The sequence below is a fragment of the Giraffa tippelskirchi genome, chromosome 9 (genome assembly GCF_054371585.1).
Source record: "Giraffa tippelskirchi isolate mGirTip1 chromosome 9, T2T-mGirTip1v1.2.pri, whole genome shotgun sequence".
NCBI classification, from domain to species: domain Eukaryota; kingdom Metazoa; phylum Chordata; class Mammalia; order Artiodactyla; family Giraffidae; genus Giraffa; species Giraffa tippelskirchi.
In genome coordinates, this window is record NC_137283.1 from 6,396,502 (window position 1) to 6,409,200 (window position 12,699).

General features: G+C 49.1%; 2 protein-coding genes across 2 annotated transcripts in view; one reads left to right on the top strand and one right to left on the bottom strand.

The window, feature by feature from the left end:
* Nucleotides 1-731: 731 nt before the first annotated feature.
* Nucleotides 732-4,615, bottom strand: LOC145521016 (uncharacterized). Its single transcript, XM_081528634.1, has 2 exons — nt 3,148-4,615; nt 732-1,174 (listed from the first exon to the last, which is right to left on the bottom strand). The coding sequence occupies exon 1, from the start codon at nt 4,613-4,615 to the stop codon at nt 4,019-4,021; it is 597 nt and encodes a 198-aa protein (XP_081384760.1). The 3' UTR covers nt 732-1,174; nt 3,148-4,018.
* Nucleotides 4,616-4,630: 15 nt separating this feature from the next.
* The window catches only part of GPD1L (glycerol-3-phosphate dehydrogenase 1 like), a 63,112-nt gene continuing 55,043 nt past the window's right edge, over nt 4,631-12,699 (top strand). Inside the window, exon 1 of the mRNA XM_081527040.1 lies at nt 4,631-4,779. Coding sequence (XP_081383166.1) covers nt 4,733-4,779 — 47 coding nt within the window. The 5' untranslated portion in view covers nt 4,631-4,732. The remainder of the gene's footprint in view (nt 4,780-12,699) is intronic.

A 12,699-nucleotide genomic window follows, 5' to 3' on the forward strand; every position in this document is an offset into this window, starting at 1 on the left:
CACCACACTCTGTATTCCTTCTGTTCCTTCCTCATTCTCCCAGGCTCTTAAAGGTTGACTCCATTTCCGAGTCCTGTCCTGCTTTGTCTTCCTTTGTTACCTGACCCATCTGTGTGAGTGATCTCAATCCCTTTCACTCAACACTTACAGAGTGTCCACTCCATGACTGGCAGTGTTCTAAGCACTGAGCCCTTGAGTTGATGCCGATGATCTACAAACATGTCTCCCTAACTGCTTTCCTGAAATCTATACGTGGAAACCAAATGGACTCCTCAGACTTAACTTCTCCAGATCTGAGCTCATCACCCCTCTCTTCATATTGATTCCTCTTCCTGTTTTAGCAAATGATGCTCATTCAATTGCCCAAGCCTGAAAGCTGGAGACATCCTAGACTCTTTCATTTCTCTGCCCCAAACAAGCAGTAAGTCTTATTTTTCTACTTCCTAGGCACGTCTCAGTTTCACCCACATCTTCCCATTGCTGTCACCACCACACTGACCTCCATCCTATGTATCATTTCCCATGTAGAATAAACACTGCATCACAGATGTAGAAAACAAACTTATGGTTACCAAGGGACACGAAATATAAATATATGGGGGAAAGATAATTGGAAGATTGGGACTGACATATATACATATATACGCACTACTATATAAAAGATAGATAACTAGGGTCTTCCCTGGAAATCCAGAGGTTAGGACTGCCAACTTGAAAAATGCACATGAAAGTTGAGAGTTAAGTTTTATTTGGGGCAAAATGAGGAACGCTATGGGAGCTTCCCAGATGGCACCAGTGGTAAAGAATCCACCTGTCAATGCAGGAGACACCAGAGATGCAGGTCCAATCCCTGGGGTGGGAAGATCCCCTGGAGGAGGGCCTGGCAACCCACTCCAGTCTTCTTGCCTGGAGAATCCCACGAACAGAGGAACCTGTGGGGTACAGTCCACAGGGTCGCAAAGAGTTGGACACGACTGAAGCAACTTAGCACACACACATGAAGTATACTATAGCCTGGGAGACAGCTCTGAGAAACTGCTTCAAAGAGGTAGGGTGCAAGGTCAGTACATACGTGATTTTGGTGAAGAGGGGACATGCAGTCAAGCATGTATTTTTTGCAGTTTTCTACTAATCACGAGGAGTAGTTGTCATCAGGAAGGATTTTAGTGCTTTTCTAGATAATGAGGAGATACAAGAATCGGGCTCATAAAATTGGCTCCTGAAAATATTTAACTATCTGAAGCCCTGTTCCGCCAGTTTTTCCCAGAGCACAGAGTGCCTCATTTCTGCTTTCCACCCTGAAAATCTTTCAGTGGGTGTTGAAAGTCAGCAGCTGCAGCAGCAAGTGATTTAATCCTTGTAGAGGTAGATGGCAAGTGCCAATTTGTACTTTACAAGATTCTGTGCTTCTACTGCCTAGGGCCCAGGTTCAATCCCTAGTTGGGGAACTAAGATTGCCACATGCTGTGTGATGTGGCAGAAAAAAAAAAATTAAAATAAAAAATAACTAATAAGAACCTACTGTACAGCACAAAGAACTCTACTCAATACTCTGTAATGATCTATATGGGAATGGAATCTAAAAAAGAATGAAAATATGCATATGTACAACTGAATCACTTTGCTGTACACCTGAAACTAACACAGCAATGTAAATCAACTCTACTCCAATAAAAATTAATTAGAAACAAACAAACAGGCTCCCACCTGGCCTCTGCCTCCTGGCCCTGACGATGTCAAGCTCCTACCTGAAAGTCTACAATGGCTTCTTCTGCCCTTAGGATTTCAGTTCTAATTCTCTGATATGGTTTACAAGGCCGATCATGACCAGACACCTCTTCTACCTCCCAGCTTTCATTTCTCTTCATTTCCCCTGCCCTTCACACTCTTCCCGTTATTTGTTTTCCCTTCCATCCTTACTGAGCTCCTTTTAGTTCCTGAACATGTCGTCTGTTTGTAATCTCTGAATCTTAGCCAGTGCTAGTTCCTCTGCCTGGAAGAGCTCCTTTGGGTCCCCTTCCAGCCCATCCCTTGCTGACTGCACCTTTTTTCTTAAAAAAAAAAAAAAAAAAAAAATTATTTGGCTGCACCTGGCCTTAGCAGCCAATGAATCATCTTGGAAGTGAAGCCTCCGACTCTCTTTCATCATGTACCCCATGTGGAAAGAGCTGTCCCCTCTGATTCTAGAGCTAAATAAATGAATGTGGTGGCCTGGAGACCTAACCTTGGGATGCTCTGTTAAGCAACAAGAAATAACCAGGGGGTTGTTGAGCCCTGGAAGTGGAGTGTTGCTGCCTGACATGCACCATTGGCTTTGGGACCCAGCAGCAGGCAGGCGTCCAAAGGCCCAAGGAGGGTGTCAGAGACAGGGTGGAAGGCTGGAGGTGAGGGCGTAAGAGAGGAATGGAGTCTCCAATTACAGACGCGAGTTTGGCAATACTGTTGCCATTGTCTCCTGTAAGGTAGAAAATCAGAAGGGTGCTTCAGGAACTCAGCGGCCTGGTGAAGGAGATAGCTGGGCTGTTTCTAAAGGGCTTCCTGGCTTCTCCTAGCTGCCTGATGAGTTTTCATCAAGGTACACGCATAACCCAGTCAAGTTGTCTCCACGCACCATGCACTGAATCATAAACACCCTGGGACTTCTCCAGGTCCCTCAAGAGTCGGCTTGTCCAATGAGACTGGCTAACATGTTGTCCTCTGGGTTGTTCAACCCTGCTGGGGAAGGCGACCCACAGAAGGCCAACCGGCAGCACTGCCATCTTAGCAGACCAGGAGACGGACTGGCAGAGAACCAGAGATCTCAGCGCTAGAGCTTCTCCCCTTCCCCATGCTCTTCGTTAAGTCGATATATAAAAGTGTTTCTAACATATACACAATAATACAAAGAATAACCAACCCTCCTCTCCACTAGAACCACAACCCTGCGTTTTGTGTTTGTTTCTTTTCCTTTACAGTTATGCTAGGTATGTATATATCTACAGTGATACACTGTAATTTTGCTTGTTTCTGAACTGACAGAACTAGAATTCTACCCTGTGCAATCTTTTGCAGTTTGCTTTATTCTCTCAACATTCTACCCATGGGTTTCACCTCTGTGGTTTTGGTTTTGATCTTTGCAACTGGTCTATAAAATAAATGGCTACTCACTATGTCCATCATGGCACAATGTGTTGTGTGCCTCGGGTGGCCGATAAACCCTCTATGATGACGCTGTGCATGAGGAGTTCACAGAACAGCCAGACCACTCATTTTCACGCAGGCGCAGCTGCAACGTCGGGGAAACCCACTGTCCACAGGAGGTATAAATCTTTTAGGCAAAGGTTAAACATGAACTGATCACTTGGCATAAATCTTGGCAATGTATACTGCCTCCTCAAGTACGAGTTCATCATTGAGTTAGGCAAACCCATTTGATAACATAAATGCAAGGGGATAAAAATGAATAAAGTTTAGATAGTCCACCTTTTGGGTTATTCCTGCTTTGGTGTCTTTCCTGGCAAACAATTGAGAGCAAACTACCAGTGAGGGGTGGAAAGCATGCTTTGTCTCACCCACTCGCTTTAGGGAGTTTCTTGAGTCAGTACCATAATAATAGAAGTAAAATTTTCATATAATGTAGACGTAACAAAAATAACAGTTAATCCTTTGGACATCAAACTAACAGGCCTAATATTTTTCTAGGTACTAGAGTATTTGTTTCCTCCGCCAGTCTCTGATATTTTAGTTCTCCGATTCTCAATGTTGAGTCCTTTAGTAGTCACCCCCCCGAACATTAAAAAATTCGGATGTCTGTACCCCATTCTGGGAGATTCTGATGCAATCGGTCTGAGGTGATGCCTTTGCGTGGGGGTGTTGGAAAGTTTCAGAGACTCAGAGCTGTAGTGGCGTTGAGAAGCTCTGGTTCACACCACTTCGTTTCCTCCTCAGGGTCCTGCGCGGCGCCTGGTGGAAAGTGATGCTCAGAATGGATACACAACGTTCAGTTTCTCAGGAAGGAGGGAAGCGAGGTCACAGAACCTCAAACCCTTCCGGTGCCCAGGGGCGAAGACCGCTGAGGAGCCAAGTCCTGCCAAGCCAGTGGGTGAGGGCGACGCCCCCGTGCCCGGGTTTCTCCCCGCTGCCCCGACTCTAGAAAGTTCCCACCCTGGAGCGCAGGTACCCTCCGGTCAATTCTTAAAGGCCTCAGAAGATACACGGCCACCGCGAAGTTCGGCGGTGCCAGGCGGTTTCCTGTTTCCACAGGTGAGGCAGAGTCTGCGGAAACTTCAGTGGCCTCTTGGAGTCCAGAATCCTCTCTTGGCTTCAAATTGCAGCCCGGCAGCGCCTCCCGAGACAGGTGGAGCGGGGCGGCACCAGAGCAAGCCTGCTCCGCGGCGGAAGGCGGTGCGTCCCCTGCGCCCGCAGCGCGAGTCCCGGCGCAACCAGCCGGAGAGGTTTGTGGCGCGGCGGGAGAGGCGGGCAGGGCAGGCGGACTACAAGTCCCGACAGGTCTCGCGCTGGGCTGGGCGGGGCCTGGCGGGGCCGGGCGTGCGCAGTGGCTCTCGGGGCGGCGGGGCGGGCCCTCCGGGCTGTCAGCTGTGGCTCCGGGCGCCCGGGCGGGGGTGGTCGCGGCCATTGGCCGAGAGGCGGCGGGGCGGGGCCGCCGTGCGCCGCAGCGGGTTCATGCCGAGCGGGCGGAGGCGGGCAGCCGACCTGGTAGGCGCGCGCCGGTCTGCAGCGTTCGGCCTGAACCATGGCAGCGGCGCCCCTGAAAGTGTGCATCGTGGGCTCGGGGAACTGGTGAGCGGCAGCGGGCGGGCGGCGCGGACTCCGCCTCCAGGAAGCCCCTCTCCGGGGCGAGCGAGGGCGCGCGTCGCCGCCGCGGCGAGGACAGCCGGCACCGCGCGTGGGGAGGCGGGGCGGGCAGCGTCGCGGCCCGGCTGGGCACCGCGCGCCCGGGGAGGCCGCGCCGAGGCACTGGCTGGGGAGGCCCAGAGCCCGCGTGCTCCTGGAGGCGGCGCGGAGAGAGGGGACGGCGTGCCCGCGGGCACCTGTCTGCGCTCGCGGCGCCAGGCAGCGGACGCACGGGGGCCACCTGCTCGCCGCGCCCGGGGGGTTTGCGCAACATCCTCAGGACGTTCTCCATTCTCCCGGGCAGAACGCCTGGGTAGAGGAGTTGTAGGAGGCTCGAGCGTTCTTCTGGGGTTTCCGTGTCCAGGAAACCGAGGCAGAGGGGGCTGAAGGGTGCCTGCCCTGCAGGTCGAGGGCGGAGCCGGCTCTGCCTTTCCAAGTGCAGGTCCGGCTCCAGGCTTCTGCCCAGTCTGGTATCTTGGTAACATATCGGGAAGAAAATCCAAGTTCCCTACAGCCCGGGCTCGCCCAGTAGCTCAAGGGCTTTGGAAATTCTTACCTAGGGGGCGGGGGGAGGGGTGTTTGCGAAGCTTTGCGTCTCCGCTGTGCTGGTCGCTCTCGTAAGCACTTTAAACGTCAGCTCTTTGAGTTTCCTTTCTCAGACTTAACCCAGTTGGATTATTTGGTGTTTGGGTGACTGTAGAGGAAAGTGGGCTGGGGGCGAGGAGGCAGAATATGGTATAGCATCTGGTATTTTCAGTCTTTTTCCATGGCTGCCCGCTATTTTTCCCACATTCGAGGGACTGGTATAAGAATAGTTAAAAGAGTGATGTCCTTTAAGTCCTGTGGCCGCACCCTCATCACAGTTCACGCTTCTAGCAGCCCTATAGAAATTGGTACTAGTTACCCGGTCTTCCTCTTTAAGACTTGGCCCAGAAAGTACTTTTTGGAGGAAAGCTTTTCTGGTTCGCCACTTTTCCATCCCAGCAAGGCTAGGAGCGGCTCCCTCTGCCCTGTTGCTGACATCTGTCACAGGTGATGACTTATTTGATTATCTGTTTCCACTCCTCCCCTTCCAGCTCTTGAGAACAGCAAGAATTAGGCATGTACTTGGTAAATACTAAATGAATAAACACAAACTAACTAAAAAAAAAAAAAATCTGGCCATACTGAGCTGCATGTGGGATTCTAGTTCCACAATCAGGGATCCAGCCCTCCCAGTCTCCTGCCGCTGCTACCTGCCCCCGCCCCGGCCGTGTATTGGCAGCATGGAGACTTAACCACTGGACCACTGGGGAAGTCACCCGAAACTCATTTTTTAATGAAGAAATGTAATTATATATGATTTGGCAAATTTCACATTGTTTGAAAGGTGTTCCAAAACCCACCAAAAAAAAAAATTATCTTCCAAGTTCCAAGACAACTCACAGTTGTCTCCCAAGGTACCTCCTGGAGGAAAACCAGTGTCATCAGTTTATTCTGTTGTTTCCAGAAGAATTCCATCAGATGCAAGAGAATGTTTACAAGTAGTATTTTATCTCACATCCCTGCAAATACTAGGATATTTTGCACTTTTCTGTAAACTGTTTTCAACCAACAACAAAATGTTCTGTCCTACATTTAATTGAGTCAGTGCCTATCACTGCAGAGCTTCGTTTGGACTTGCTCCTGGACTTTACCAGTTCTTTTCCCCAGGCACTTGAGTGAAATGTCAGCTTCCAGGACTGTGAGCCTGGAAACACGCCCATTCATCGTGTGTTTTTAAACACTAGTTTCCTCTTCTGAAAGAGGCCCCAGAACCACAGATGACAGCACCTTTTCCTCCTTTGCAAGGTGCAGGAGAAATGGAATGGCTGGGCCACGCGGGATTTGGGTCTGGAGCTGGAGTCGTGAAATGACCCTCCTGCCCCCATCTCTGACTTTGGCTGCCTTCCCGCAGCTTCACTCTGGTGTACTTGACTGTTTTTCTTGGCTTGTTCCGGATCAAGGAAATGGAGTAGAACTCGGCTAGTGATACTGGAGCAGAGCAGTTGAGAAATGTGCCGATGATTTGGCCTGGCTGCTGGGCTCCATTAATGATGGGATCAGATGGGAACAGTCATTGGCTTCCCAGGCACTGTCCCGGGTACAGAGCCACGCCAGTCCTAGAGAGAGGTTCACGACCTCAGCAGAGAGATTCAGGAACTTAGGAACGCAGCATGACAGAGAGGCTGTCCAGGGGCCCACTGAGCATTTAGCTCTGGTCATAGATATTCGCCTGTGGTCTTTCCAGGGGTAGGAGTGCAATGGACACCTTCTCTGCCTTCAGGTCACAGATAGATAAGGACTTGGAAGGTTACGTTCAAAAGAAATACAAAGTGGAATGAAATATCTGCCACAAGATTAGATGTTCTAGGTTTATTTTCCTCCTGTGGCTTGAGGGATCTTATTTCCCCGACCAGCGACCAGTGATGAAACCCATGCCCCTGCAGTGGAAGCATGGAATCTTAACCCCTGGACTGCCAGGGAAGTCCCAAGATTAAATGTTTTAAATAGTGTTTTTAATGTTGTTCGGTCGCTAAGTCTGACTCTTTGCAACCCCATGGACTGCAGCATGCCAGGCTTCCCTGTCCTTTACTATCTCCCAGGATGTGTTCAAGCTCATGTCCACCGAGTCAGTGATGCCATCCAACCATCTCATCCTCTGTCATCCCCTTCTACTGCCTTCAGTCTTTCCCAGCATCACAGTCTTTTCCAAAGAGTTGGCTCTTCACATCAGGTAGCCAAAGGGTTGGAGCTTCAGCTTCAGTATCAGCCTTTCCAATGAATATTCAGGGTTGATTTCCTTTAGAATTGACTGGTTTGACCTCCTTGCTGTCCAGGGACTTTCAAGAGGCTTCTTCAGCACCGCAATTTGAAAACATCAGTTCTTTGGCGCTCAGCTTTCTTTTTGGTCCAGCTCTCAAATCCATACATGGCTATTGGGAAAACCATAGCTTTGACTATACAGACCTTTGTCAGCAAAGTGGAATCCAGTGTTTTTAATAGTGTTTGTTAAAACATGTCCAAAGACTACTTGCATCGGAATTGTGTGTGTGTATTGGTCGCTCAGTCATGTCCGACTCTTTGTGACTCCATGGACTGTAGCCCTCCAGGCTCCTCTGTCCATAGAATTCTCCAAGCAAGAGTACTGGAGTGGGTTGCCATTTCCTTCTCCAGGGGGTCTTCCCAACCCAGGGACTGAACCCAGATCGCCTGCATTGCTGGCAGACTCTTTACCATCCGAACCAGAGTTAGTACCGAGGAATCTGGACTTGCTAATCACATTCCCTGAGAGCAGGGCAGATTTTTTTCCCTTCAGGGACTTTAGCCTTCTGCTAACTTTTTTTTTGGCCTTACCACAAGGCATGTGGGATCTTAGTTCCAGTTCCCAGTCCAGGGATCAAACCCATACCCCCCTGCACTAGAAGAACAGAGTCTTAAACACTGAGCCACAATCTTTTCCACAAACACTGAACCCAATCTTCCGCTAATTTCAAAACAGATTACCAAAAGACAGACCCTTCCAGATTCTCAAGAATAGGAAGTTGCCTAAAGCAGTGTTTACACTTGGGAATTTGAAGTTGCTCAGAATGCTTAGGTAAATAAAGGTGTTACATCTGTAGCTATAAGATGGCTCGAATTAAGATCAGCCTGCAATGTAAGTGATCGTCTATAACTATGCAAATACCTGAAGAATGACAGGCCCTGTCCCCGCCCTCCCGTGCTTACAGCCGGTGAGAGTGGAGGCTGGGGCACCTCACTGAGCCCTGCTGGGCTGCCCGCTGCGGGGTTGCAGGGAGGTGCTTCCTAACCGGTACCGCCGTTTCATGGGCCTGGTCCCGATGACTCATAAAAGCAACTGAAAGGAAAAAACAAAAGCGTTCCAAGTTCCTGCAAAGATGAAACAAAGTTCCTTCAGCAAAAAGATCTCCAGGAGATCTCTCCTTGGGACGGCCACCCAGATACAGTGCTAAGATGCAGTTTAAGAACTAAAACCTCAGGGTTGTGTTAGTGAGGGCTCAGCCTCTCTGTGCACCGATGCGGAACCAAACCCTGGAGACCAGAGCTGTGGGTGAAGCAGAAAAGGACAGCCTTATTGCCTGGCCAGGCAAAGGGGGGACACACCAGGCCGCTGCCTGGAAACGCTGTGTGTCTCTCTTCCAGAGAACTTGATGAGGGTTTTTATAACAGTGGGTCAAAGATGGGGTGGCTGACAAGATCGGGGAGTATGCTGGATCTCAGGTGGTCTTCTAATCTTGATGAGCTGCTCTACTCCCTTTAATCCTGCCGTAGGTGGTTTCTTGGTTGATTAGCCAACGCCCTTGGGAACTCAGGGAAGGTCCTAATGGCTGGAGTCTTGCCTGCCAGAAACGGTGCACAGAAGGGCCTCTGTGCCTGGGAGCCCCACAGGGCCCCACTGGGTTTCAGGTGTATTTGCAGCCCCACCTCCGTGCCAGGGAGCTAAGTCCAGAACACCCCAAACCTCCATGGGAGGCCGGGTGGGGCAGGAGGCAGCAGTAATAGGATTCCACTCTGATCCCCTCCTGGTTTCTTACCCTGTCAGTCTAGGTCCTTGAGCAGACTGCTTCTCTCCAAGGGTCAGGCTCCAACATTGGTACCTGCTGTTTAGGATCATGGTTAGGATGAAATGAGGTGATCCAGGAGAGACCTAGATTCGATCCCTGGGTTGGGAAGATCCCCCGGAGAAGGGAAAGGCTACCCACTCCAGTATTCTGGCTGGAGAATTCCATGGACGTAGAGTCCGTGGGGTCCCAAACAGTCGGACAGAACTGAGCGACTTGCACTTTTTCAGGAGAATGCAGAGCCACTAGCACTCAGTAAATGTCAGCTGATGAAAAAATGTTTTTTTGGTTGGTTGGGTCATCTTTGACCAGCACCATTATTAAGTCACACAATGGACCTTTTCAAGGTCAGTGTTTAATAAGGTGGAGTGGGAACGCAGATCCTTCTAACTCCAATGATCATGTCTCTGTAAATTCTTATCATTTTCAGTGAGAAGCATACTTCTACCTGAGAGCCAATGCTAATCACAAAATGCCAAGGAACAGAGGCAGAGGAGGGGAAAAGATCAGAGAGCAGGAGGTGTTTCCAGAAGTTATCTTTTGCCCTTGTTGACACCATCACCTTACAGCTTGACTGACTCCTGGGACTGCAGGTCAGGGAGAGCTTCGGCCAACTTTGCACTGATGGCCAAAGCTGGACATGTGGGTGACTCTTTCTGTCCTGCTGGAAGCGTCTGGATACAGCCTGGACGGCTCTTCATCCCCCTGGTGTCATCCTTTGTTCGTCTGCTGCTCAGTGTCAGGAGGATTCTTGCTGTATCCTGACGTGGAGAGCTTGAACCGACTTGAGCATCGGTGTGTGAGCTCCTCTGAGGACAGAAGTGACCCTTTCCCTGTCCACTGGCAGCGGAACTGACACACCTCTGCTCTGGAAGTGGTAGTGATGGGTAGGGGCGACCTGGAAGGAGACCATTTCCCCGAGGAGCCAGGCTGAGAACAATACACCTAGTTCTGTTTCTATGCAGTAAAAACGTCACAGCTATCCCGGGGGTGAGTCCGGTTTTCCTGTCTGAGCCCTCTTTCAGCTCTTCTGCCGTTCTTCATTTCCTCCCCGTCTTTAAAGGGAATAATCGTTCTAGCAGTTACCACTTACGGGCATTTTCTGTGTCTGGGATATGTGCTATTTCATGTATATCTAATAATAAGCCTCTGCCGTACTATTATTATCCCTATTTTAGACGATGAAATTGACATTGGAAAACTTTTCAAGGTCAGTGGTTAATACAGTAGAATTGAAACTCAGATCCCTCTAACCTCAGTGTGTGTGTTTCTAGAAATTCTTATTATTTTTATTTAATTTTTTGACCATGACCGAGCAGAATGTGGGATCTTGGTTCCCAGACGAGGGATCGAACCCACGTGCCCTGCCATGGAAATGTGGAGTCTTAACTCCCATTTAAGAAAAATCAAATTGAACCGAGGTCTTAAAAATCGTCTTGGAGGGACTTCCTTGGTGGCAAAAGTCTTGAAAAAAAAAGATCCTGTTCAGTTTCCCTCCACAGCAGGCATCCGTTCTCGTGCAGTTATGACATGATTACAGGTTACTGTTTATAAGGTGTGCGCGTGCTCATTCGCGTCAGTCATGTCTAACACTGCAATGCCATGGACTGTAGCCACCAGGCTCCTCTGTCCATGGGATTCTCCAGGCGAGAATACTGGAGTGGGTTGCCGTGCCCTCCTCCAGGGGATCTTCCCCACCCAGGGATCCAACCCGCATCTCCTGCGTCTCCTGCATCCCAGGCAGATTCTTTACCACTGAGCCACCAGGGAAGCCCCATTAATAAGGTACCTGATCTTAAAATTAATCTAGAATATTAATCATTAGAAAAGTCTTGTATTTGAGAGGAAAATCCGTCACCTCCAGCTTCCCCTCGTTAGTCTCAGAGCAGGGGCCAGGCGAGCCCACTCATTTTGAAGACATGTCCCACTGGGTAGAGAGTCATGTATCCCCCAGATCTCTGCGTAGTGTCTCCAGGTTTCTCGGAGGTTGCCGGTGGGAAGTTGGGTCGGGCACCTCACCTCCAGGTCTGTCTTCTTCCCCTCATCCCTGACTGCTAGGGCTTGATGACATCAGGAACTAAGCCTGAAGTTCCTCCAGCTCCTCTGGGGTTCTCCTAGTGGCGCTTTGCCATCCTTCTGTACTTTGGGGCCCAGTTCCTTCCACAGTTGGGTGCCAGGACTTCATCAATTATCTGCTGCTGCCCAGCTATCTCCCCCTGAGACTCCCTGACTTCAAACAGCCATCACTGATTGGCTTCTGATTCTGGGGCTCTTTGGGCTAAGCTGGGTGGGTCTGTGCTGGTCTCTCCTGGGCTCACTGGTAAAGCAGTGGTGGGGAGGGGGCTGGGGCTCTTGGTCCTCCACACTCCCTTTCACAGGGGGTGGGCTTTGGCCAGGCTGATGGGGATGATAAGCCACGTGTTTCTCTGCAGCAGGCAAGCTTGGGCTCCTCCATGTGGTGACTGGATTTCAGCTTCCAGAAAGAGTTCATATGAATTCCCTACATACGTGGAATTATACAGTGATTTTTTTTTTTTATTTGTAACTGGCTTATTTCATTTAGTATAATGTCCTCATGTTTTACTTGTAGCATGTGCCAAAATTTCTTTCCTTTTTAAGGCTTAATTGTTTATATATACCACCTTCTCTTTGTCCATCAGTGGACACTTGGGTTGCCTCTATCTTTTGGCTCTCATGTATAATTCTGCCATGAACATTGGTGTACAAACACCTCTTCAAGATTCTGCTTTCAAGTCTTTTGGGTGATTGCCCAGAAGGGGAATTGCTGGATCAGATGGTAATTCTATTTTTAGGTTTTTGAGGAACCACTGTATTGTTTTTCATAGCAGTTGTACCATTTTACATTCCCACCAGCAGAGCACAAGGGTTCCAATTTCTGCACATTCTGACTAACACTTGTTTTTTCGTTTTGTTTTAATATAGTAGCCACCCTGACAGGTGTGAGGTAGTATGTATTTTGTTAATTGCATATGATCATATGTTAGGTACACTTTTGCATCCTGTTTTCTGTTAAATGTAGCATTCTATCTTAGGCTTTTCCCCTGCAGTTTAGATTTTGATAGACAAGCTTTTTTTTTCATCTGCTTCTCCCTCTCCTTTTTCTGTGTGAAGTTATTCACATTGATCTTTTTTCCTCTGTGGTTGCTAGCTTTGATTTTAAACTTAGGAAGCTTCCCTATCCAGAGATCAAATAAGCATTCACCAAATTGAATCTATTTTTAAAATACTTTACTTTTCACATTTG

Bases quoted from the DNA above. Each gene is read 5' to 3' on its own strand.
- LOC145521016 (XM_081528634.1), bottom strand. From the start codon at position 4,615: ATGGCCGCGACCACCCCCGCCCGGGCGCCCGGAGCCACAGCTGACAGC.